The sequence below is a fragment of the Protomyctophum parallelum genome (genome assembly GCF_964188405.1).
Source record: "Protomyctophum parallelum genome assembly, chromosome: 20".
NCBI lineage: Eukaryota > Metazoa > Chordata > Actinopteri > Myctophiformes > Myctophidae > Protomyctophum > Protomyctophum parallelum.
Window position 1 is genome coordinate 8,366,095 of NC_139718.1, and position 25,235 is coordinate 8,391,329.

Genomic DNA, 25,235 nt, shown 5'->3' on the forward strand with positions numbered 1-25,235 from the left:
TTTTCAAATCAGTGGTTGAAAACTACTGATCTACAGCAGTGTTTCTCAGGTACTAGTACGCCACGGATATTTCTGGGTACTAAGAAAATCTCTGATATTGGTTAATCATTAATTTTATTCCACGTTCATGTTGCTGGTTGACTATAGGGTCTCATGGAAGTTACTATGAAGTCGCACCTTCATCGTACTGGATATAAGAGCGTCTGCTAAATGCCTAAAATGTAATCTGTAATCATGTGAACAGTTCATTGTGGCATCCAGTTAAACTTTCTTCATATCTTAACTTTGTAACTGTCATTAATGTGAATCTTGCACGGCCTATGCATTAAAAATCAATCACCAGCGAGGCTATATTCTACTTCCCTCACTTATGTACAATGTAACCACACTGCCACAAAATAGGGGTCTCTAAAAACCGAAACAAAAAATGAGAACCACAAACCACGGCACGCTTCCGCTAAAGGATGTGGATGTTGTGAGTAACTAGTTTCATGAAACGTGTACCCAGTGAGAAGAAATGGCAAAATATCATCTGAACTTCAAATGACCAAACTACATACAGTATTGATTAAAGACCACTTTAATCAATTTCTTCTTTATAGAAAAAAACCATAAGCTATCAGAATAGACGAAAAAAAACTTTGCATGCATGGATCCACATATAACATACATATATTATATACATACATTAACACATGTTACAGACTGTCATTCGATGCCGTTTCACAAGATGTTTCATTGTCCCATCTCAGTCAAGTAATGACGAAAACCATGGAGTCCGTGCAGCAACACTGCAAAAGAACCCCCATCTAAAACAAAACATGCGTCTTTATTATCTGTGACATTACAGGTGTCCTGCTGATCAAGATTCTGTGATGACAAAGAGGTGAAAATAATGAATATTTTAGGGTCACCGCATTCTACTGAAAGTTTCCTTACAATCATGGGGCCGCAGAGAGGAGGCACTTGGTGTTGCGGTCAAGGAAGGATCCTTGCGAATGTCCACGGTCCCAGCATTCATGTAAGGCCTGGCGATCAAGTTTATTGAGACCCTGGGAGCAGAGTCGGAGGTCCCTGACCTGTTCTGACAAATCACCCAGGCTTGCACTGTTCCAGGGACCAGATATTTGGCACCCTAGATGGGAACAGGTATAGGAAGGAACAGGCAAGGAAATCAATCATACCGTGTACAAAACATTTTTGTAGTTTACTTCTACATCTACATGAAAAGGGCCAGATCCCTGAACTATGGTCTAAAGCTGCAACTATCGATTATTTTCTTAGCAATTATTCCAATTGATAACCAAGAAAGAAGTTTCCTTTCCTCCCATCAACGAATCGACATGAAAGTCTAATTAACCTTCGCAGCCTTAGTGGACTGCACAGCCTATTTATGCCATTTTATGTGTATTCAATTGAACTTTATGTGTAGATATCAAAGTATCCAAGCCTAGAAAGGTATCACTAATAAGGGACAATAATGGAGTCTTTGCATGAAGTTACGAGAAACTGAAAGGTTACGCTTTTACAGAAGCCCTTACCTAGAACAATGAACACAGGATATCAATGGTGTTAGTCACATGAACACGTGTCCCCCAGCTCCCCCCCACCCCCCATGTGTTTAATAATACTGTCCTCCTTGCATGTGCAGCTGAAGTTACGAGAAACTGAAAAGTTAAATTTTTTCCAGAAGCCCTTGAACACAGGATGTCAATGCTGTTAACTACATGAACGCTAGCGTCCCTATATGACTGCTACTTTTGATAACCTCACACACACACCATATGCACTCCTGGAACCTTCACCAGCACAAAAGAAACCCACCAAATCTTCAAATTGTTTCTTTTACAAAATCAATGAAAACCGTTTATTTGTTTATTGATTACATTGATTAGTTTGGTTAACTGTTTCAGCCACACTATGGTCTGGTAGAGGCACAAAGTAACAAAGTAAGAAAGTACCTTGAAGGTTTAGATGGGTCAAGGGTCGACATGCTTCACTAAGAGCCATTAAAATGCTGTTGAGACCTGCTGACGTCACAGATGGATTTCCTGACAGGTTCAAAGACACAAGAGACGTACAGACGGGAAGACACCTGGAAGGACAGACAAGAGCGTAATAAAAATGTAGTCAACAGTAGAAAATAAAAGGCTCTGTTGGGTCTGTGTCAATTTTAGTCTATCTTCCTGGTACAATGGAACAATTAATCAGGACTCTTGCATGACTCTGCTAAAGTGCAATTATTTTACTGAAATTAATTTGGAGACTTATGGCCGGGCTACACTAGTACACTGGGCCGACTGGGGACGGAATTGGTGCAGAATTGAAACGGAGCGGAGTCCGGGGGTTCTGCAACAGTACGCTGCCATTATAATCAATGGAACCCAGCTACACCGAGTGCGTGTGCGGTGCGCAGGTTGGGCGTAAGCTCGGCGCGTGAATCCTTTTCTTTTTTGTCCGTGGGGGTTACGGGGGTGCATACTTAGTTTAGACTAGTCACTGGTTAGACATGGGTTAAGGTTAGGTTTAGGTGTGCTGCCCCGTGGGAGGTTAGGTTTAGGGTGAGGGTTTGAGATAGGTTGTAGTTAGTTGTAGGACTAATGACTGGTCTAACCAATGACTAGTCTAAACCAAAAACTGTCTAAACTAAGTACTGCACCCGGTGCAGCTACCTAGCAGCTGCTTCTGTTCCACTCCACCCGCGGTACGGTGCCGTTCCGTCCCCAGTGTATGCCGGCCGTGAGGATTACAGCACTGTACCTACTGTACATACAGACCTATAGACAAACGCACCTGGCCAGTGTGGCGACACTGGTGTCAGTCAGACCATTTCCTGCCAAGCTCAAGTGGGTCAGCATGCATTCTTCCTGCAAGTGAAACAATGACTGATTAGCACTTGCATACAGTATACACGTACCTGGATCATGAATATCCACTGCATGCAGAATGAGAAATAATCTCAATCAATTTACAGTTGCAGAAACATACAGCAGAAATAAAACACAGAAGTATAGCCTGTACAGTGTAACATTGTATGATTCATGCATATCATGTAAACCCATTTCCATTACTAGTTAACACTTGGATGCAATTAATCTTGCTTATACCAAGCCATGATCATAGAGTGTTCCAATGCAGTGTACAACTCATTGTCGATATGTGCATGTGTGTAAAACATTGTGTCACTAGTCTGTACACACAGAAGACTTTCCTGAGGTGTTCCAGTGTGTCTCTGTATACCTGGGAGAACATTTTAGTGAGGTGTTCCAGTGTGTCACTGTATACCTGGGAGAACATTTTAGTGAGGTGTTCCAGTGTGTCACTGTATACCTGGGAGAACATTTTAGTGAGGTGTTCCAGTGTGTCACTGTATACCTGGGAGAACATTTTAGTGAGGTGTTCCAGTGTGTCACTGTATACCTGGGAGAACATTTTAGTGAGGTGTTCCAGTGTGTCACTGTATACCTGGGAGAACATTTTAGTGAGGTGTTCCAGTGTGTCACTGTATACCTGGGAGAACATTTTAGTGAGGTGTTCCAGTGTGTCACTGTATACCTGGGAGAACATTTTAGTGAGGTGTTCCAGTGTGTCACTGTATACCTGGGAGAACATTTTAGTGAGGTGTTCCAGTGTGTCTCTGTATACCTGGGAGAACATTTTAGTGAGGTGTTCCAGTGCAGGGTGATCACCAGGCCCAGATCGAACAGCAGACAGGTCCAGATGCGTGAGACAAAAGAGGGGCAGTGTTTTCAGCACCAGCTCAAAGCCCGTGGAGCCCAGGGCATTATGGGATAGACACACCTGTTTCAAGTGGCCTGTGCCTGTCAGAGGAAAGATTGTTATTTCTATCGCAGGGAGCATGTGTTTATGTTTCTGCAAATTAGGGTGAAAATCAATTGTTTACAATATTGGGTACTTTGAGTCATTATATAATAACCTAGCAGTTGTTTAGCATGAAGGCAATGTAAAGGATGTTTCATTCAAGCTTGAAATGATTAGTAGTAGAATACAAGTACAATAAAAGAGAATGTGCAGCAAAGTGTCAAAATACATCCTATGTGGGCTTTTCAATGGCCTCGCCCCTCGCTAAGCATCACCTGCCAAGGCGCGGGTGAGCAGTAGACGATGCTGCTGCAGGAATCGAGCTGTCAGGCCACAGGCCTGGAGGGACAGCTTAGCCAGCAGGGGGCAGTAGTTCAGCAGACAGGACAGACATTCAGACACACCATCGCCAAGTGGGTTCATGCCAAGGTCCAGTTCCTCCAAATACTGAGCATTATAGAAAAAAAACATCAGGGGAAAATAAGTAATTAAATGAGCAACACAGAGATGCTGAGAAAGAATGATACTTGCCAGCTCAAATTAAAATTCATAACAATGATATATAATATCGTACTTTACAGAACAATTCTCACAAGCTGCTTTTCAAAATAAGTCAAATTGTTTAATGAAATGGATGCCACCTGTACATGTTTGTCTCTAAATGTTGCAGCCCAACTAGCCAAAATGGCCTACTCGTGAATACATGCCCACCCGTTTGTGCAATAAGTAATTTAGTTGTTGACACGTCTCAAGCTCGTCCCAATTTTATCACACGCCACCACAAATATTGGCGTAGAGGTACAAAACAAACGTGGTGCAAAGCTCAGCTGAGGCTCAGTGAAGCCGATGGGGCGAACATGTTACACTGTTGTAACTGATGTCACAAGCAGTCATAGGCCGGTCACATGAAATCCGAGATCTACAAGACTGAGATCCACAATGGAGCCATATCGTTTCTATGTGGATCCTGACTACTGAGATCCATTTAATTTGAAAAGGTTGGACTTTTCATTTACAAATACAACCCCTGCCCTTTGGCTTTGGCATAGCATAAGTCGCCTCCATGTGTTGCATGCCGGTGAATCAGAGGCTGCATGCACAACAGCTAGTCTAGTGCCTTATGACAGCTGTAGCCGCTTACCGGTAGAGTTTTATATATTTACAACTATAGCCTATAAATACATTTCACAAAATACAACATAAAATGGATAAACGTCATAGCAGGCGGCACCCTTTACTTGGCTAGTCAGGGTGACATAAAATATATACTTATTTCCAAATAAGTAGACCATGCTAAAGTGGTATAACCCACTTAATTGCTGTCAAAGTCTAGCTAGCATTCTAAAGTAGCTGAAAAAACATAATGACACACACTAAACTTTGACACAATGACACATTAAACTGAAAGCAGAAAAGGAGCTACCGACACCTAAGCTCACCACAATGTGTGTCACATCTCAGCAAACTGGCAGCACATACAAGCAATGTGGTGCTCATCAGAACAGCAGTTTGTGAAACAAGGAGGGGAAGTCACTTAAAGTTCACAGCTCCACCTTGTTGGTGCCAACGCATGTTAAACTATTCATTCATTTTCCAGTTTGCACCACTCAGGCCTGTTGTGGTCTGTGGTCATTTGTCGTTATAGTTTCTCATGACTGTTTGGTTGTGCGCTCAATGCACATTGCAGTCGAGGTCAGCTCTCGCTGAATGACACAAATTAGTGCAATCTACCTCTTCATTTATCCAACATGCTGTGAGTGTGAGGTTAGGATCGTTTGATTTCACGGAGCCATTTTGCCTGTTTGTAAGAAATCACCCTCATGTGTGAGGGGCGCTCTTATCATCATACATCATCACATTCCGGCCAATCACTTTTGGCGTTCTCACTTTCTGTCCTAATTTTTTATCCTCACATTCCGGTGCTCAGCCAATCAAATCATCGCTATGGGGTACACACAAACACACAAAGCTGGGCATAGGAGGGGCTAGCTAGCACCCCTCAGAAATCACACGTGTGAAATGAGGTGCTCTTATCATACATCACAGCCAATCAGCTGAGCACATTCCGGCCTCACACACAAACACACAAAGCTGTGCATAGTAGGGATGCCAGAAAGTGACCATCAGCCAAATCGAATAATCGATTTCTTTTTTTAACATCAATATCAGATAAAACTTTTAAGATTTGATATTATGCACTTGCCATGGTCACATAACCATTAGTGCATGCTTTGATGGTTACAGTTTTATAATCAGTTTTGATGAGTAAAGCTTAGTGGAGATCTTCTCAGTTCTCATTGCATGCAGGTTACTGCCATTCAGGATGGAAAATTAAATCCATTTGGAATTGGGGAGAAGTAGTTTCATAAGGGGCTGGTATGAAGTACTTGATATAAACAGAAAACATTCAGTTCACTAGTCTACACTCTACTCTACAACTGCCTTCATTTCATCTGATTGTCTGTCTGGCAGGCACTTAACAAGCGACCGTTAACTGTGTCTGTTAGAGAGAGGGGCAGAGAAGAGTGGCTTTGCTCAACTTGATTTATACTTATATTCTCCTCTCTGATGAAGGTACATGTTCAATATATCATGCAGCCTTACTTATTAGCCTATATTTTGGCTATAAAAAAAATCGATTAATCGGAGAATCGATTAATCGGCAGCATCCCTAGTGCATAGGAAAGATATGAATTTCAGGATACACATGGAAACTAAATGGCTCTAATGTAGAGCTCAGACGTCATGTGGCCAGCCTGCGACGTCAGTCGTCTGAAACTGTATCTGTGACGTCCTGTATGCCTCCAAATTTGGTCAATGTTTCAATCCGATTAGAGCCCCATTGACTTAAATATTGATTGGTGTATTGGAGTATAAAACGTATGTTAACATTGGTGGAGGTACTTCCTCCTTGGCCAACTGGCAGCACATACAAGCAATGTGGTGCTCATCAGAACAGCAGTTTGTGAATTTAGTTCCAGACACACACAGACCCTCACCCTCTAAAGACCGCTAGCCTCCTGTAAGCCACGTTGTTGTGCAAGCGTCACTTCAGCTTGACCATTCCAGAGCAACAGCACTGCTTGCTCAGTGCTACTACAGTACCGGCTGACCAGGGCCACAATTATTACAGTAGGTTCTAAGAACTTGACCGCGGAAACACAGCTGCAGTGTATGTGGAAATATATCCTGTGAAATGTGTGTCATGGCACCAAGTGGTAATGAGAAACCACACTCATTTAGTCCATACCACCATAGGGAATAAATAAATGTGTCAAAAAGCTAAATACATAAGCATCTGGAAAATCAATGAAAGTTTGTTAGACATGGTACACTATGCATATTGACTGTGTGGAAACTGTGGATATTCAATAACTAATCTAGCTGTAGAACTCCTCATTGTGCAGCTTTGTCATCAACTGCCTCATCTCACGCCAACATTCAATGAAGGAGGAGGCCAATGAAGCAACTCATACAGCCATGAGTGACCGTACCGGAAACGGAGGGCAGGTACGCCCTTTTAAGACATCCACTGCTTTCTGCAGCCCCTCTCCCGTGATGTGATTGGAAGAAACGTCTAGTAGGCGGAGTCGAGGCATGGTGACCACGGTGTCGGCCAGTTCAGAGAGGAGGTCGTCGCCGAGCCGGTTGCCAGACAGACGCAGCTCGGTGAGGCTGTCCTGCAGTTTGAGGGCCCGTAGCAGAGGGTTGAGGGACGCTGCGGGAAGGCCCAGGCCACACACCGACACAGAGGGGCTTCCGTCCTGCACCTCGCACAGACGCGACACACGCTTGTTCTCATCTGCCGGAATGAACAGACACATCACGGGTCATGAAAGAGTCCATATTTAGCCTCAGTTAGGATTAGGCACTTAGAAGTTAGGTTTAGGAGGTGCATAGTGTGCATTGCATTCAGTATTTAAGTCCGACGTTATTTTGTAGTGCTGCGTTACGTGGCACCAGCTCCCGTCCGCATCTCATTGTAAATAGAATAATTATCTAAACACGTGAATCTTTTTACAATTACGTTATTTTTCAGAAAGGAAGCCATTGTGTGTTAAAATGGGTCTTAATGCTTCCAACTCGAGTAGAATTATTAATGTTTTGTGTCCATGACAAAGAAAATATATGATGTGGAGACAATAAAGACTATTATTATCATTATTATTGAAGGTGGTAACAGTCCATTTGCTCAGTACAATATTTCGGGGGCATATTTAGAATGTGTGCAGGCTTGAGTATGTTGAATCTAGTTTGCAATTAATGAGGATTTAGTTGACACAATGAAATAAAATGGCGATAGTATTCCATGTTAGCAATACAAACGTGTGTGTGTGTGTGTGTGTGTGTGTGTGTGTGTGTGTGTGTGTGTGTGTTCCTCACCTACTGCCAGGCTGTGACAGGCCTTCTTGTAGCGCTCAGGGAGAGGCGGAAGAACCCAAGAGCACACTTCAGCCAGGACCTGAACATTAGAGAATTTAAAAAAAGAAAGAAAGAAAATGTATTCTTCACTTCAAAATTCAAGAAAGTATGATCAAAATGATGTAAAAGGAATCTTATTTTTATGAATTACCGCCATCACCCGTTCGCAGTCATTTTAAACCATAGGAAAACATTATTGTATTGATTTGTAACATTAGCCAGTGACTGTAACATCAACTCATCTGTCCGTTAATCAGAGTGAGTGAGCCTTGGTATTTGATTGATCATCTTAATCATCTTAATGTTGTCCATTGTCCAACAGTGCCAGGTTAGCTAAGTTATTTGGTGCCTTTTGTAAACAGGTGATTAACACACGTCCAAACACGCATGACTTTCTCCTGTCAAGCCGTATTGGACTCACCTCTTCATTGGTGTGCAGGACAGCCAACAGAAGGTCCTGAGGGGAGAGAAGAGCACCTTCTTTCTGCAGGGAGAGGCGAGGCTGGAGGCCACACTTCTGGTAGAACCTCTGGGCCGCCTGCTCACACAGCCACGCCACAGTGCAAGACTCGGCCTCACTGGGAAACAATGGAATAGGATAACATACACACTCCTCCTACGCTCCTCGTATCTTGATATTAAAACCAGTCCTATCAAAATCAAACATTTGTGTCTTTAGTTCAATACTGTCTTTGTGGTAAAAGTATAGAATGCAGCAAAAATATTGATTTCACAGGTGTGTTTCTGAGAACCAACTAAGTGCAAGTCATGGAGACAGAATTATACCAACCTTTGTGGAACAGGAATAAGAAACACATCTTCTTGAACCCTGACCCTCATTCTGATAGGAGGAGGCATTGATGTGGCCATTGGAGTAACCAATATTGGAGCTGGAACCTACCACACACACACACACACACACACACTTTTCAACTGGCCTTGTTTTGTGCAAGTAAAAGCATGTAAAATACATTACATAGCCTTTTTTAGCCTTTGATTCTATACTTGCACTAGATGCGCCCAGACCTCTGTTTATGCTATGGTGTCTCATGTCTGTTGTTGTCCTGTATTGTTAGTATGTTTTAAACCACTACTCTTGCTGTAAACCTAATTGCCCTTCTGGGACATTAATAAAGACCTTGAACCTTGTCACACATCACGCAGTGCTGGAGAAAACTGCACCAGTGATGTACAGAAATGAATGACCAGAAATTAATCTCATATTTGAACTACTAAATCATTGGAGATGTAAGCCTTCAAGAAATGGATACACTGAGGCAAGTGTAACTGACAGGGAAGTGGAGGAGGGATGTGCACTTTAATAACACATTTGCCTTTTCATTTCATGAAGATGAAATCTCTCAGAGCTTCTCACCTGCATAGTGTGTATTTGGGGTGGTGGGGAGGGCGTGTAATGTGGAAAGTCATCGTCATCAGGTATGGTCGGGCTATGTGATCTGGTGACCTCTCGTCTCCCCAAACGGACCATTCCAGACAACTGAGTCATCTTGACTTGGCGATTGTTTTTAAGAGAGAGACCCCTGCTGGAGGACGATGGAACTGCAGAAACAGCAGAGGAGGATTGATGGATTGAAATGTGTATTAACAGTTTGTAGAATGAGTACAGTTCAATGAAAGTACAGGTCAAGACTCCAATACAAAATCTGCTAAGAGGATTAAACCAGAAAAAGCACTAAAACGTATGAATCAGGGACCTCCATTTTCAAAAATAGAGGGGTAGCCCGTAAGTGTTCTTTGAGAGAGTTTTTGAAGGAGTCTAGGGATTCACATTTCTTAACGACTATTGTTAGGGCATTCCACATTTTAGTGGCATAGGAGCGTAATGAGTTTAACCCCTTGTTTGAGCCGAATCTGGGTTGAAAGTAGTTTGTGGAACTCCCTCTGGTGTTGAATCTCGTTCTTTTGAATCTTTGGTTCACCTTTTTTATTACATTGGTAGCCAAATTATCACAGGAAAGGTTTGCCTCCAGGATAGAACCTAGGTAGGAAATGTCGTCCTTTTTCGTGATAATTGTCACCCACTTTAACTGAGAATCCGTCTGCCTTGCTGAGATTACTATTTGATCCAGAGAATGGATTCAGTTTTTCCCAGGTCACGTGTAATGAAAGTTTGTTATCGGTGTTCTCAATGTTCTGTTAGGAGAACGCAAGTTACACATAAAATAACCAATATGTAATTTTGTGAGGAAAAACTGAGTAGTGAGTACTATAGACGAATAACAGTTTAAGTCCACATTTAATCAAAGTATTAAAGGAATCGAATTAATCAATAATGTTTAAAAGGTTATTGATAATTTAATAAAATAATTGATTAATAATTTTATATTGGGCATGTCATTATAGGCAAAATGCATGTATGTGTATGTGTGCGAAATGAAGTCACTGAGAAGATCAAACAAGGAAACAAAACATCAAACATCATGGGTGGAGGGATACTGACAACATATTCTATATATATATATTTATTTTTTTAACCTTTCCTCAGAAGGGACTGACGCCTTTGTACTGACTAAACAGCTCCACAGATGTAGGTGTGTGTGCTTGGCGGTCATTCTGAGTGAACGCTCACCTCTGCTTGCTACTGCTGAGTTTGCAGTGTGTCTACTTGGGGCTCTGGCTGCAAGAGTCATGGAAGTGCCCCCCTCTGCCCTCATCCCAATCTGCTCCGAGCCGATCCTCCTCCTCTTCTTCGGCTGAGCGTTCCCCACATCATCCTCCAGCCAGTCGTCTATCAAATACTCCTCCTCTGGTATCAGGGCAGACATGCCACTGGATGAAACTGCAGGGGTGCTGCTGAACATTGGCTGCAATAGACTCTGAGAGTGTTGAGTCTTGGCACTGCCGAGCCTTCGCATGGCACTGTGGTATTCCTCCCTATTCGAGACGGAGGCCTCGGGAGCCTCCCTGATACTCTCTCTGCTCGTGCTGTGTTTCGAGGCGGTTTCCTGGGAAGGAGGCGCTTCCTTTTGACTCGGCGCTGCGGGGAAACGTTGCCTTGGCCGAACAGGACGGAGAGGACTGTCTGCACAATCACTGTTATCTGAGGAGCTGCTGTCATTCTGAGGAGACATTATTTTAGTAGTAGTATTTTTGCGGACTGGAAAATTTGAAAATAAATAATGATCTGAATCAAATGTGTCTGACTAAAGAAAGCTTGCAAGTCTGATAAAACTGCCAAACATCTTTACAGAGCATCTGATGATTGATGACAGATTGATGTTCTCTCTGGGTCCGAATCGTTAGTGCCTTCTGATTTCCTATTTGATTATTGAAAAATGTAATGTGTCATTTTTTCATGTTACCACAATTATTGTTAAATGGATGGCTTTTTAATTGATTTGTTTGTGGCGAGTATGTGATCACAGGCGAAAAACATTAGTCAGTACAGTAGCCTATCAGCCACACCTGTATAACTGAACTGCTTACCCCATAAAGAACTGCAGCCCCCGTCCCTCTGACTCTAGGGCGCTGTTCTGAGACATTATACTGCCTCGGCGTGGGGCTGGGCGGTACTGCACTCTCTTCTGACAGCCGGGTCCATTCACGGTTTACGGAACGACCCTCACTAGGTAGCAGAGGCTCTGAATTCTCAGCGTCGAACAGCTGGCTATCCTGCAGGGCATCAAATGGCTTGGCTGAAGCTGGAGCAGCAGCTACTGTAACTGTAGTAGACAGATGTGACACAAAATGTGTTTATATTATTATGTGACACAGACATGAAAGTGCAATTCCCTGTATTACCTGTGAAGTATTACAGCAGGCAAAGTATGTGTGGATAGTTGGTGGGCAGCCAAATGCTGTTACATTATTTTCTTTTTGTGGGGCTTTTTCTGAGACTTTATTTGCTAGGTATAAAGTTTAGACTTTAGAGAGAGTGAGTGTAGTGAAGAAAGACTCAAAAGACAACGGCAACAAAAACTGAATGTAGAATTTAAAGGACTGTATATTTAAAGGACAACTTTAGTTTTTTTCAACCAAGGTTCATGTTTTAGGTTTAGAGAAAGTAAAAGGTGAGAGTTAATTTTCTTTCATTTGCTGCTTTCTTTCGTTTTGGGAATTTTAGCAGTTTTTGACAGGGGGGCGGGGGCATTCGAGCATGGGGCTAAATATGTATTTTTTTACAAAATATTATGGCAATTATTTTATTAGTATTTACTATAGTCCTAATAAACCCCAAGAAATTACATCTGGCCACAAAAGATCACAGGATCTATTGAATGTGTCAAACTGACATATTGAGCCTATACACACAGTATAAGCCTTACAGTAGGCTACCTTCACATTCAGTAGATCCTGTGATCTTGTGTCCAGATGTAATTTCCTGGGGTTTATTAGGACTATAGTAAATAATACAAAAATAAATCACCATAAAATTTGGTAAAAAAATACATATTTAGCCCCATGCTCGAATGCCCCGCCCCCCTGTCAAAAAGAGCTAAAATCTCTAAAACTAAAGAAAGCAGCAAATGAATGAATTTTAGTTTCTCTAATAACAACCTAAAACATGAACCTTGGTTGAAAAAAACTAAAGTTGTCCTTTAAGTAGCTGGTTCGGGAGACAAACAGTCTCGTTTTAAGCCAAATGTCTGGTGAATGGTGATGGTTACTGGGTAGCCTTGTGGTTTGGGCAAGATAAAATGATATTCTGCTGGAGGTACGAATTGAGGGCGTAAATCTCAACCGTGGTGTGTGTGGAATTGATGGGACGGAGTCGAGTTTATGTCGATAAACCTGGATCCGTTATCCTAACTGGCCATGTGACATCACGCTGTCGTTCTGCCAAATTAGGTGCTTTCATGCTGGGCGTTGTTTCCTTCGTAACAGTGAAATCGACATGTTCCGGCCGGCCGGGAATCAAACCAGGGACTCGCTATCATGCATTAGAGCCCATGTTGAAAGTGCCCTAATCATTTAGCTAGTTTGCATGTGCTATGTGGTACACATAGCACTGTGTGGCCCACACATGCTAATGCTAGTTGACCTACTTTCTAAGGAAAATATTACTTTGCATATTTCAGCACATTTTGGCTTTGAGCCATGTGAAATGGAGCAGAGCCAGGATGAATTTGGATGATGCAAAGTGATGCATTTGTGAGGAATAAATATCCACTATGCGAGGAAATAGAGTCAAGGATTCCCTGCTTTAACGGATTCCCTGCAGTTAGAAATTACACATTTGAATGGGTTTGTGTTGTCATGCAACTAGGTTAGGTTAGTGTGATCTAAATCTAACAGTAATGATATGATCATCTCTTAATGCAACTAGCAATGCTGTTCTGAGAACTCATGGGGTACAGCTGATAGCGATGAATCCAAGAATAAATACTGTCTGCTTAGCGGTCCGGGCACCTAGGGCCATATTTTCGCCAGTGCCTTACCCCTTGGTTTATCCCTAAACTTCTTTGCCTTTTTTACTATTTTGACAAACATTTTTGAATAGTTCAAATATCCAATCTACAAGCTCACAACGTGTCTATGTAGATCAGCTAGCTGAACAATTTTAAAATGTTTTCAAAATAGTAATAAATGGTAGGGATAGGGATAACAGGTAAGGCACTGGCGAAAATAGGGCCCCTAGGCTCCTATGTAGCCCGACAACATGTTGCAGGTTCGAGTCCCGATCCCCACTGACTTTGCTGTGTGTCACTCCCCATTTTCTGTCTACCTACAGTACTGTCAATAAAGGGATAAAAAGCCCAAAAATAAATCTTTACAAAAGAAGAGCCATATTGGTTTATGAGACAATGACACAGAAGCCTTACCGCCCCCTGCCAGCGCCTTCCTCAGCAGTCTCTCTGTAGCTGAGCACTCCTGTCTGGTCTCCTGGTCCAGTTCTCTGCTGTACGTTTTCTTCCAATGTTGAAGAGAGTGTAAGGGAGTCTCACCCTGAAAAAAAGAAATGGCTTATAGGGGTGCAACCAATCAATTGAATATATTACACAAAAAGTAGCAGATCCACAAGCTTTGGGCTTGTAGAAGTGGTTCATCAGACTAACCTATAAAGATAAGTCTGAATTAGCAGAAATTATGTGCGCCGATTCATTGAAATACACCTCCTTCCACAATATTCCAAGTAAATAAATCTAAATGCAATTGATAAAACCATAGCTAAAAATGTATCGATTGCTGCAGCCCTAGTAGGCCATTCTTTTTTTCTTTTCTTTTTAGAGTAGGCAATTATTTTGACTCTTGACTTTATCCACCCCAATTTAACATTACTCATTATTATGGCAATTCATTTCTCCCACTGCTTGCTACTGCTGTTGTACTCTATTCGGCTCACCTGCCAGTGAGGAGCCCTTACTGGGAGGACCCGTCCGGCTAGAGCCTTTGCCGCCTGGCTTCCCTCCCCCGAACACGTGGTGTGGTGGGCAGGTACTTTACCCCTGAGCCACCCAAACTGCCTCTCTACTAGTAGCCCATTCTCTCTGTACAAAAAAACACACACCTTGGAGTTGCTCACGGTGACAGACGCCCCAGATTCAACCAGCAGCCTGGCCACCTGGAAATGTCCACAAGCGAGCGCGTCGTGGAGAGGAGTCACCCCCTCACATTGGCGACCTCCAGGGTCATTGATATTAGCACCACGTGCTACCAGGAGCTCGACAATCTCTGATGGAGAAAGAGAGACAGAGCAAGACATAAACATGTCAGGCGTTGGGTCTCACAGATCTCACTACATTGCGGTTTTAACTTTAAAACAAGAAATAATCATATAGTGATATTTGTCAGGTGAAAGATGCGCTGTCTGTTGTGTTCTCCCCCCCATATTAGTATGATTATTATTTTAGTAACGTGTATGTTTGTGTGTCACAACCTCGCGGCCGTTGCTTGCGTAATCTTCCGACGTTGTGTGTGTGGTTCAATGACTGGTTTGTTGTGCAGCTGTGTTGTCGTTTCGAGGCTGCGGTGGTAAAGCTTGCTCGCTGTGGTGCGGAAATCGGCCCTTACGTGGTGGCATAGCTTAGGAGGCAGGCAATCGTACTACACTCCCATTGGCTTAGGCAGCGTGTTGCAGCCAATCAGGCTAGGCCGGCCCGTCAGTATGACTAAGTGATGACGATGTCGTCTACATTTCATGAGTGATCATTAGTCAGGTTTCACCTGACAAAAAATCAAGTTGAATTGCATACCATGGTGTCCATGGTTGCAGGCCTCATGCAGTGGAGTCCAACCGCAGTAGTCCCTGGGGTTGACTGGGTGACCCTGGCATAAGATAGAAGACGGAAAAGAGGCAACATTAACCACGTTCAGCCATCATAACTGAGGGTGGGAAACGTGGCCGCCACCACCAATTATCACTTAAATGTACAATTATGACTTAAGTTTACAATTATGACTTAAACGGTAATTGTAACCACTTTGAACCTGATGTTCCTATTGTAGGCATGTCATTAAGCTCTAAAATAGTTGACCATGAATGCTTTAAAATGTTACATAATTTATGACGTTACTTATTGCTCGGTCACCTGTTCCACCAGATACTGGGCTTGTTTCAGGTTGCCATCGATACAAGCTCTATGGAGAGATGTCTCTCCTTTGTCATTCCTCTTGTTCCACTGGGGGGCAGTCAGAAGTAAGAGGGAGAAAAGGAGGGGAAAAAGGAGGGTGGGGGGGGATTTGAGCCAGTGATTCCCAACCTGTTTAATTTCAACGACACCCAGTTTGATATGCATTTGGCAACACACACCATTTGATAAAATGTCTTATCACTGGGACCCCAATCTAACCTAATCCTGAGTGTTTTACAGACCCGAAACGGTCCATTTGGTACCTATACCTATCAATTCAATAATGTATCTAAGGAACCCTCCCTAGGACCCCTGGGGGCCCCACGGACCAAACGATGAGAACCAGTGGTGTAAGACTTATAAAATTGTGCCAGCAAACAACCTGACTCATCTCTAGAATAAAGATACCAAGTGACATCACAACTTATGGGAAGTATGTAGTCTTTAGTTTGTGGCCTTGACATTGAGGCTCAATTCATACTTCGTCCCACATCACCCACAATATGCCATTTCTTTCAAGGGAAAGACTTGCGTGACTGTAAATCCTACGTTGGTCAATGTTTGAGTTCTTTATTTTGCTGTTAATTTTCCCTCATGAGTCAGAAGTACATTCGGTATACAATGTTTACCAGTCACTGATGAATGGACTCTTACCCTGCCTGCCGTCCTCCTTCCGGACACCATCTTGTCATAGCCCTCCAAATCGTCATCTAGGAACCAAAGGAACAACTAGTATGTAAGCCAAGTGTGACGACTTAAACACAGAAGCAATGAGTGGAATGGAATCCAATAATTTACCTTAACACAACTTAAAACATGACAGAAAGACAAGAGGGCTATGGTTCATACACCTGCTTTAGACACGCACAATTATTCCACATTAAAACAGGTATCCTTATTTTGGGTACATTATTTTATTTCTTTTTTAAATATACCAAAAATACCAAGACCAAATTGTATTACAGAAAGAAAAAAAGGCATCCTGTATAGGGCTCAAGTGCTTTCAACAAGTCTAACATGCCAGTCCAGTCTCACCTGAATCTGACAGCTGGATGTCACTATCCACCAACGCTTCACTGTTGTCCATCTCTTCCTCTTCATTCTCCTCCTCCCCCTCACTCCCATCTGGCCTCCAGCCCTCCGAGGCACAGAGCTCCTGCAGCCTGGCCTCGGTGTCATCGGCCTGGACCGAGCCAGCGCGTCTCTGAGTGGCCAGCCACAGCCTCAGCACACGCTTCTGTAGTTGGTGGCACGTTGAGAGATAGGGGTAATGATTAGGTGTGTAACAGTTAATTGACCTAAACAAAGTAATCGATTATAAAGTTAGAATCAATTTGAATACAATTTTACTTTGAGGGACGTTTTTTCACGAAAATAGCAGATCCACACGCTCAGATTGCTAGCAACGCGTTTGTGACCTACTTTTTTAGTTTAAAATAAATAGTATTATAAAGTGGCTAATCATACTAATTGCTTTAGACAAAACAATCTATTATAATTTTTTTGATTTGTTGATTAAAATAAATGAGAAAAAAAGATGTAAAGAACATGGTTCTCAATTATCTGATTAATAAATGGAAAAGTAATCGATGGAATAATCACTAAGAAAATAATCGATAGATTAGTAAGGCTAAAGGAAGTCGAGTCTTCTGGTTAACGTAAACCCTCACCTGTAGTGTGGGCTGACCAGCTCTTTGGGCAAAGGATAGAGCAGTGTTATAGCTGCTGTCTAGATCCTCCAAGATATGGCTACTCTCCTCCTGGGATGCTGCAATGTTCAGCCATGTGCTACACTCCTGATAGAGACACAAGAAAGAAGGAAAGAAAAGTTACATATCATTGAGTACTATGGAGAGTGAAGAATGAAAAGTGTAGCACACCAAAATAATTATCACTATACAAAAGAAGCATTTCAGACCCTCATAATACAGTTATTGAACACATAGCTCATTGGGGTGCCCCGTTGTCCCTCTCCCAACATCCCTTCAATCCCAAACTCATCCATCCTGACATCCTCCCTCACCCCTTTATCCGTTCTTAGCCCCTTCATCGCCTTATCCCTTCATTCCTCCCTCAGCCCTTCATCCTCTATCCCCTCTTCCCTCCAGCCCCGCTTTTCATTTCACTCAATTGCACCATCCAATTCATATTCAATAACCACAACTCAAATCTATGTATCGTTTGAAGGTGTGGCGTTTACTAGTGAAAAGGAGAATACAAAGAAGCTGTAAAACTCTTCATACTGCCTAATCCAGATATTGATACTGTACCTCAGTGGGGCTTCCCTGTCGTAAGGCCAGCTCCTGCCTGTAATGATGTATAGCCTTGTCATGCTGTCTCAGGTCTGTGTAGGTAGCAGCAAGGGACACATGGATGACGGCCAGCTCTCTGGCTGGCTTTCCAAGTGCCTCCGCGCTGGACAGCTGTGCAGGAAAATTCCTTCATGTTATTTATCGTGACAGCGAATGGGTACTTAGTTGTGATTTTATACCGTTCTGTCATTTATTAAACTACAATCCCAGTGTCTGGGGAAAATATTTACTGAGGGTTACGTCAAGAAGTCCTAAACTAAAAACAAATATTATTGGATTTAGTGTCGGAAACAAATCAGTTTGATAAGCATTTCTCTCACCTGAGCTCTGTATGCATCCAGGGCTGTACTGTAGCAGCCCACCTTACAAGAAAGATCTCCCAGCTGCTCTGCCAGCCCCACAGCCTCATGGGAACTCCGTCCCAGATCCTCCCCCAACACTTCTTCTAACTGGCAGCCACGGTCCGCTGGGGAATTATTGCAGTGCAATAGCAAAGTCCTTACTCCTTACTGAACAAATGAATGGGCACCCAGCAACATTGTTGGACAGTAAACATTTCATCAAATAAACCTATATCCAATATGTCTCTCTCACCATATTTAAAAAACTTCTTCACTGACTGTCTGTCCACAGCCTGCTGGGAGCCTAGCCGGAGGGCCTTCTTCAGTGAACATCTTGCTGCTGCAAAATCACCCAGGGACAACTGGACCTACAGACACATATCATTGTGGGAACAAAACACACAACTATTTCAACCACTCTTGATATTTTAAGCAAAACCACTACACAGTAGGATATTTATTTGGCAAGTTAATTATTAAATATATGTGATATTACTAGATTAGTTTTTTCTTACCTTGCCAATGCAGTGGAAGCACTCGCTCTCACTGAACTTATCTTTAATCTTCCTTGCACACTCCTTGGCCTGTTCCAGACTGCGCACAGCATTGGAATGCTTCCCGTTGCGGAAAGAGATGATACCCAGGTTGAAGTTGGCACGGTAAAGATCCTCCAGTAACTTGTCCCTTCTATAAAAATAAAAAAAAGTGTTGCAAAAGTGTTGCATTGCAAAGTGTGGGAACTTAATGCTCCATTTTCGTCATCGCTAAACCCCTTATCCCTAAACTTCTTTACCCTTTTTTTTTTTTACTATTTTGCAAAACATTTTTGAATAGTTCAACTAGCCAATCTACATTGACACGTTGTGAGCTTGTAGACCGGCCATTTTAACTACGGTATGTTTTGCAAAATAGTAAAAAAAGGCTTAGGGATAAGGGGTTTAGCGGTGACGGAAATGGAGCCCTAAATGTATGAATGAGTTGCGCGCTGAAAGTTACAACTTTCAGCCAGGCTGAAAGTGGTTACGCATGCTCTTACTCTGCGATGAAGACACTACGTTTGATGAATTCACTGCAGCGTTGGGGTTGCCCCAGATGATCATAGACCAAACCAAGATTGAGGAACAGACGTGCCTTCATCTCACTCAGTTCCCGGATTGGCACAGTTCCTATAAGAGATTAGGTATGGGTATAGTGAATAACTAACATATTGACTAGTAGTAAGCCTAGTGATTACAGAAACACACACAATAATTTAAAAAGAAAAAGGAGCAATCCAATAATAGTTTAAAATTTCCCGAATGTATTAAAGCTACACTCTTAGTTTTATGTTCGTTGTCTCTCCCTCCCGTCTTATTAGAGGTAATTGCAATGTCTGAACTACAAAAACGACATTGCTTCAAATAACTTAATAATAATAATAATAGAATTTACGAGAAGGTATCCAACCTGACACAAGGCTAAGAATGTCTCAATGGAAGAGTAAGGAGACCTAGCAACTGCAGATGTACTAGTTATATTGTAATAACATAATTATTCTACCATATAGATTGCTTAACATGTACTGTAACATGCATTAATTTATTCCTTAAAATAAGTCCTGCATTGGAGCTTGAACATGCCACTTCGCAGGACTCCTTCTGGACAAACGATTACACACAAACACACCTTCCAGTCGCTCATCCACAATCCTCTGGCTCTTTGTGAATGCATCCTCTGCCTGCTCTAAACTGCTCCTTGATTGGTCTGACTCAAAGCGAAAGAGGAATGTTCGACCAATGGTGGCCAAAGCTCTCTGCTCCTCAGCGTGATCCCTGACCGAGCGAGCCAGGTCCAGGTGACATCTCTGGTGCTGGAGACACATGAAATCAACACAGACATGAACATTCTAAGCATTCTTGAAGTGTTCTCTGCAGAATATAGAAGGCATACTGCAGGTCTGCTTGGGACATTCTACAGCTAATGTAATACACATTATTACATGTACACATGTAATAACCTGATACGGTTTGACAGCTACAGTATATTTCCAAAATGTTAACTCGCCTTCAAAGCAGCTTCAATGTTTCCCATTTCAGCAAAGCATTCTCCTATTTTGCGATTGGCAACAGCTCTTCCAATCACATCGATTAGCACCTCTGAGAGAACCAACTCCTGCTGGTGTTCCTCAATGGCAGCCTCATAATCCCCTGGGACAGGAGTCAGACAGTGTTGCACAGGATCATTAATTCATAGTTAGTTTGCGAACCTCACATCACCAGGCTTTCCGTGGAAAGCCAGGATAGTGGTGGTTACCATTCTATTTTTAACCAGTGCCAACTGGTCTGCCCTAAAACTATCCTGTAATTACCACATACATAGATGCACACACATACAAAGATAGGCCTGTCACAATTATTACATAGTCACAATTATTTGAGATCATCGTAATTATTTGAGATCATCGCAATTATTGCATCTTTGCATTTGTATTGCTGAACATCCCAAAGTAGTAATGGTGGCCGGATGGGAACCGCAAGGTTGCCAGATTGAACCCGGGCTCCCGAGTTAGTGTTGAAGTGTCCTTGAGCAAGACACTGAACCCCTATTTGCTCCCGATGTGCAGGTTGCTGCCATGCATGGTTTCCACATAATCATCGGTGTATGAATGTGTGGGTGAATGGGTGAATGTAATGCACAATCTGTGTAAAGCGCCTTGGATAAAGGCGCTATATAAATGCACCATTTACTAATGATTTTTACTTTTATTATTTATAACACTTTTTTGTGATGAGGAGTGTTGCACAATCAATGTCTGATGACATCTATCCCCCTCTGCCACTGATATTGGCTCATGTGGCACATGGGGCGGCGTTGGCTCAGGGGTAGAGTGCCTGGATGGTAACCGTAAGGTTGCCAGTTCGAACCCGGGCTCCCCCAGAGTTACTGTCGAAGTGTCCTTGAGCAAGACACTGAACCCCTAATTGCTCCCGATGTGCTAGTTGGTGCCTTGCATGGTTTCCGCTGCCATCGGTGTATGAATGTGTGTGTGAATGGGTGAATGTAATGCACAATCTATGTAAAGTGCCTTGGATAAAGGCGCTATATAAATGCACCATTTACCATTTACCACCCGTTATGCGATGCATTCACAGCCAATTACAATTCACAGCACAGAATGACACCTTCCAGCCAGTACAATCGATGATTCCGTCCAACATTTTGAGGACACAATTACTAACATCATTAGTTAGATAGATGAAGCCTAAAAACAAAATACAATTAAATCGTTCAAAATAACTTTTATGGCAATTAGTCGTGAACTAAAATGTGTAATCGTGAAAGCCCTATACAGATACCGTTTCCATATTCACTGTTTCTCTCTAGACTGGACATGCAAACTGGTAATGGCTAGTTTTTAATTGTAAAAGTAGGTCCGCAATGAGTTTCTTCAGCAGATTTCCAATGCTTTCTTAGAATTAGGTTTAAGGTCAACATAAAACTAAGAGTTTAATACACATGTTAACCCATTCTGAACGGGAACCCGTTTTGGTGTTAGCATCATGTCGTGCTTTACCTATTGAAAAATAGCAGATCTACAAGCTCATATCGCGCCACCGAGTGGCGCGATACGAGCTTGTAGGTCTGCTATTTTTGAAAAATCGAAGACACTTTTAGAATCTGATCTCAGGTCAGAATGGGTTAATAATGAAACAGTCAGGATGTAATAGACATTTTTAGAATCTGATCTCAGGTCAGAATGGGTTAATACCAGCTCCGTGGCCTTGTAGTTTAGAGTGCAGCTTTACACAGATAAGTTGTACTGTAAAACTTGGTGATGCTATGTTACCAAACATTAACTCACTGTATAATAAGTTGGAATGGCTTAGGGTTGACGTCTTGACGACAGAGTACAGCAACTTTCAATGGGCCACACTACAAGATTAGCTACACCCATGTATGTACCTAAATACTAACTTAATGTCAACGAAGTCCATGATCACAACACCAGAGGGAGTTCCACAAACCGAGTTCAACCCAGATTCGGCTCAAACAAGGGGTTCAATTCATTTTGCTCCTATGCCACTAGAATGTGGAATGCCCTACCAACAGCCGTTAAGATATGTCAATCCCTAGACTCCTTCAAAACCGCTCTCAAAGAGAGCACAAGGGCAGCTGCCACCCACCCAACTCGTTGTGATTTGACACTTTTAATAAAATTGAATTGAATTGAAATATATGATTATTTCTTTTTTGCATAGAAGTGTATATTTGTATGTCTTTAAATATTCTGATGAGTTGAAAATGGAGGATCCTGATGTAAACAAGTCTGTCTGAGTGCTTTTTCTGGTTTTATCCTCGTAGCAGATTTTGTATAGCCTATTGACCCAGTCTACAAACTGCTTTATTTTTTCTTTAGGCCTATTGCTTTTATGGCTTGACCGTCTTATCGCTGCTTATTAGTATTATTATAAAAACTGACTGGCTGTCCATTTTTATAATTACCATTTCTGGACAGAAGCTCCCCCAGTTGATTGCAGATACTGGCCTCTTCTTTCAGGTTGTTATTGCTCTGGGCTTTGATCTTGGCTTTCTGTAACTCTGTTCATAAAACAGAAGCAACGATTTTGTAATCGACAACTTGGCACAAACGATGGATACAACCGATCATCAAAGATCGTCAAAGTAATAGTTTTGCTTTTACACTTACGCTTTATCTCCCGTGAAGTGCCCATGTTATCTCAACGTTATCTCACAAGTATGACACCGGGATCGGGCCTGGGCTGACTAAAGCTGGCTATGCTAAAGTTTGCTAGTAGACAACTAAAATGTCCACATTTCCACTAACAGTTTACCAATTACCAAACACATCTGAACGTATCCCAAATCCGTCGATAACATTACGCGATCGTAGTCAAAATGCACATCAAATGTCACTATTTTGAGTCTATATATTACGTTATGTTGTTATTGTCTAACATCTTCCGAAAACTTTGCAATGCCCCGCCAGGAAAGCTTGGGCCAATGAAAGCGATGCCTCGATCTATCATGCTCTCCATTGGCTGCTAGTGTCACTCATACGGATGAATTGAATGGAATTGTCATGCTGAAAGCGCCATCTTTGTAAGGGATATTTTTACATGTATTTGTCCGAAAATGATTACACCACCAGAGGTCGCACTTGGTCATAATAAACACAGTGGAAACGATTGACTTGGTTCTTTTTAACCCCAAGCATCAGGACTTCAAAGTTGAAGTTGCAAATAACTTATAAGCAATTCTACAAAACACTGAAAACAGTGAATGTTTCAGTCATACAATTCAATAGTTCATCTATATTTGTGTAACAACACTAAAGCTCCAACTATCTGAGGCAAGATATCTATCTGAGGCCCTTCATTTTCTTCTTAAATGAAATAATACATTTTTACATCTCTATCTCAATCAATGTATTTTCATTTTTCCTGAGACACACACAGATGAGCAAGATTATCACAATTAAGTAGACTGGGTCAGATTTCCTCTTTCAATAAACCCTAACTGACTGTATAGGTCAATAATATAGTCTATAGGCTATACTTAATTGGTAACATACATAACACACACACCATGGTGTGTGTGTTATGCATATGGGAAGAGCTCAGTGCTATAGTATAGAGTAATAGACAGTAGCCTATAGCTTCAACTCTTCAAGGTTGTATTTATTGTTCCATTGTATAAAAGTAATTTTTCTGCTTCATTCATATAATGTAGCAGCGTGTAATAATAATACTAAGTGAAGAAAAAGAAAGAGAAATGACATCTATTCACCCAGGAACTACAAGCAAGACTTGGTGGTGCTTATAAAAATACCAGGCGCCCTTATAGGAAGAACAATTAAGCAAGAAAGTCGGTATATTTATACCAGATGACGTCTTTCGTTGTGATTCACTGCACTAAACAAGCATTTAAGTCCACTTGACTGGCAAACAATTTACGATCATAACTGCCCTAAACAAACTTGGCTGCCACATGACGTAATTTCAGAAAGCTATGCAAAGAAGATATAGGCCTACAACAATGTAGCCTACATACAAGCTTGGCATATTATTAATACCACCAGCATATTAGTGGCTGCCACAGTACCTTCTATAGAACAGTTTATGCAGGAACAGTCGAGGATATTTGTACGGTGGAAGAAGCTTTTTAGCAGTCTGCTACCAGTGGCCCTCTGGTCCCTGACACTGCGTATAGGCATTTGCCATGCAGCATCATCTGAAACGGTCCATATGGTTGGGGTGGCTTGGGTATTTGATGATTCTGCATCGCCGTATTGTTTGTTTTGTCCAATCTATATGGTAGGCAGGGTATGTTAAAAGTAAAACAATATTACTTATACAATTGGGGTGGTTGTATTTGCACAAGAAATCTGGCACTAATAGTTTGCAAGATTACCTTCAGACAAACAGACACACACACTGACACAAAGGTTCTTCAGCATGTTCTGCCCGTCTGCAGCCACTGCACGACACTTTCAAAACATGTGTGTCACAGTAGCAATGCAGTGTAGTTAGTTAGTTTAGTTAGTTTATTTATCTCAGTCATTTTTAAACAAAACAGTTGAACATTCAGAATGAGGGTTACAAAGATAGTTTGACTGAAAAGGTTTGGGCTGAAGCCGAAGCTTATTATGCCCACCTTATATGGATGATCAGGAAGCCAGGATGATCCAGGCTTCAGAGTTATGAGCTTCTTTTTGAAGAAACTGGCCTATTTCGCTATTTCTCAGAGCCTGTGCTTATAGCTGGCTTCATTTTCTCCATGCAGTAGACATACGGTAGCACTGCACA

The 25,235-nt window shown here is 42.1% G+C and overlaps 1 protein-coding gene across 1 annotated transcript; it reads right to left on the reverse strand.

Annotated features, from left to right (window-relative positions):
• Positions 1–658: 658 nt before the first annotated feature.
• tonsl (tonsoku-like, DNA repair protein) lies at positions 659–23,366 on the reverse strand. The gene is made up of 28 exons (XM_083792068.1): positions 23,117–23,366; positions 22,912–23,007; positions 20,473–20,615; positions 20,095–20,278; positions 19,466–19,595; positions 18,945–19,116; positions 18,683–18,797; positions 18,409–18,554; positions 18,047–18,199; positions 17,447–17,572; positions 16,812–17,013; positions 16,431–16,486; positions 15,735–15,824; positions 15,399–15,471; positions 14,714–14,877; positions 14,028–14,151; positions 11,692–11,927; positions 10,835–11,324; positions 9,620–9,804; positions 9,035–9,141; positions 8,666–8,822; positions 8,206–8,284; positions 7,317–7,624; positions 4,098–4,269; positions 3,646–3,821; positions 2,794–2,867; positions 1,962–2,095; positions 659–1,135 (listed from the first exon to the last, which is right to left on the reverse strand). The coding sequence occupies exons 1-28, from the start codon at positions 23,139–23,141 to the stop codon at positions 942–944; spliced, it is 4,311 nt and encodes a 1,436-aa protein (XP_083648194.1). The 5' UTR covers positions 23,142–23,366; the 3' UTR covers positions 659–941.
• Positions 23,367–25,235: the final 1,869 nt, after the last annotated feature.

What these genes read in the sequence shown, in the direction of transcription:
- tonsl (XM_083792068.1), bottom strand. Translation starts at nt 23,141, where the DNA reads ATGGGCACTTCACGGGAGATAAAGC. An exon ending in CATCCAGCTGTCAGATTCAG is followed by an intron (nt 16,487 to 16,811) that starts GTGAGACTGGAC and finishes TTTGGTTCCTAG; the next exon opens with ATGACGATTTGGAGGGCTAT. An exon ending in CTGTCACAGCCTGGCAGTAG is followed by an intron (nt 7,625 to 8,205) that starts GTGAGGAACACA and finishes TCATTCCGGCAG; the next exon opens with ATGAGAACAAGCGTGTGTCG.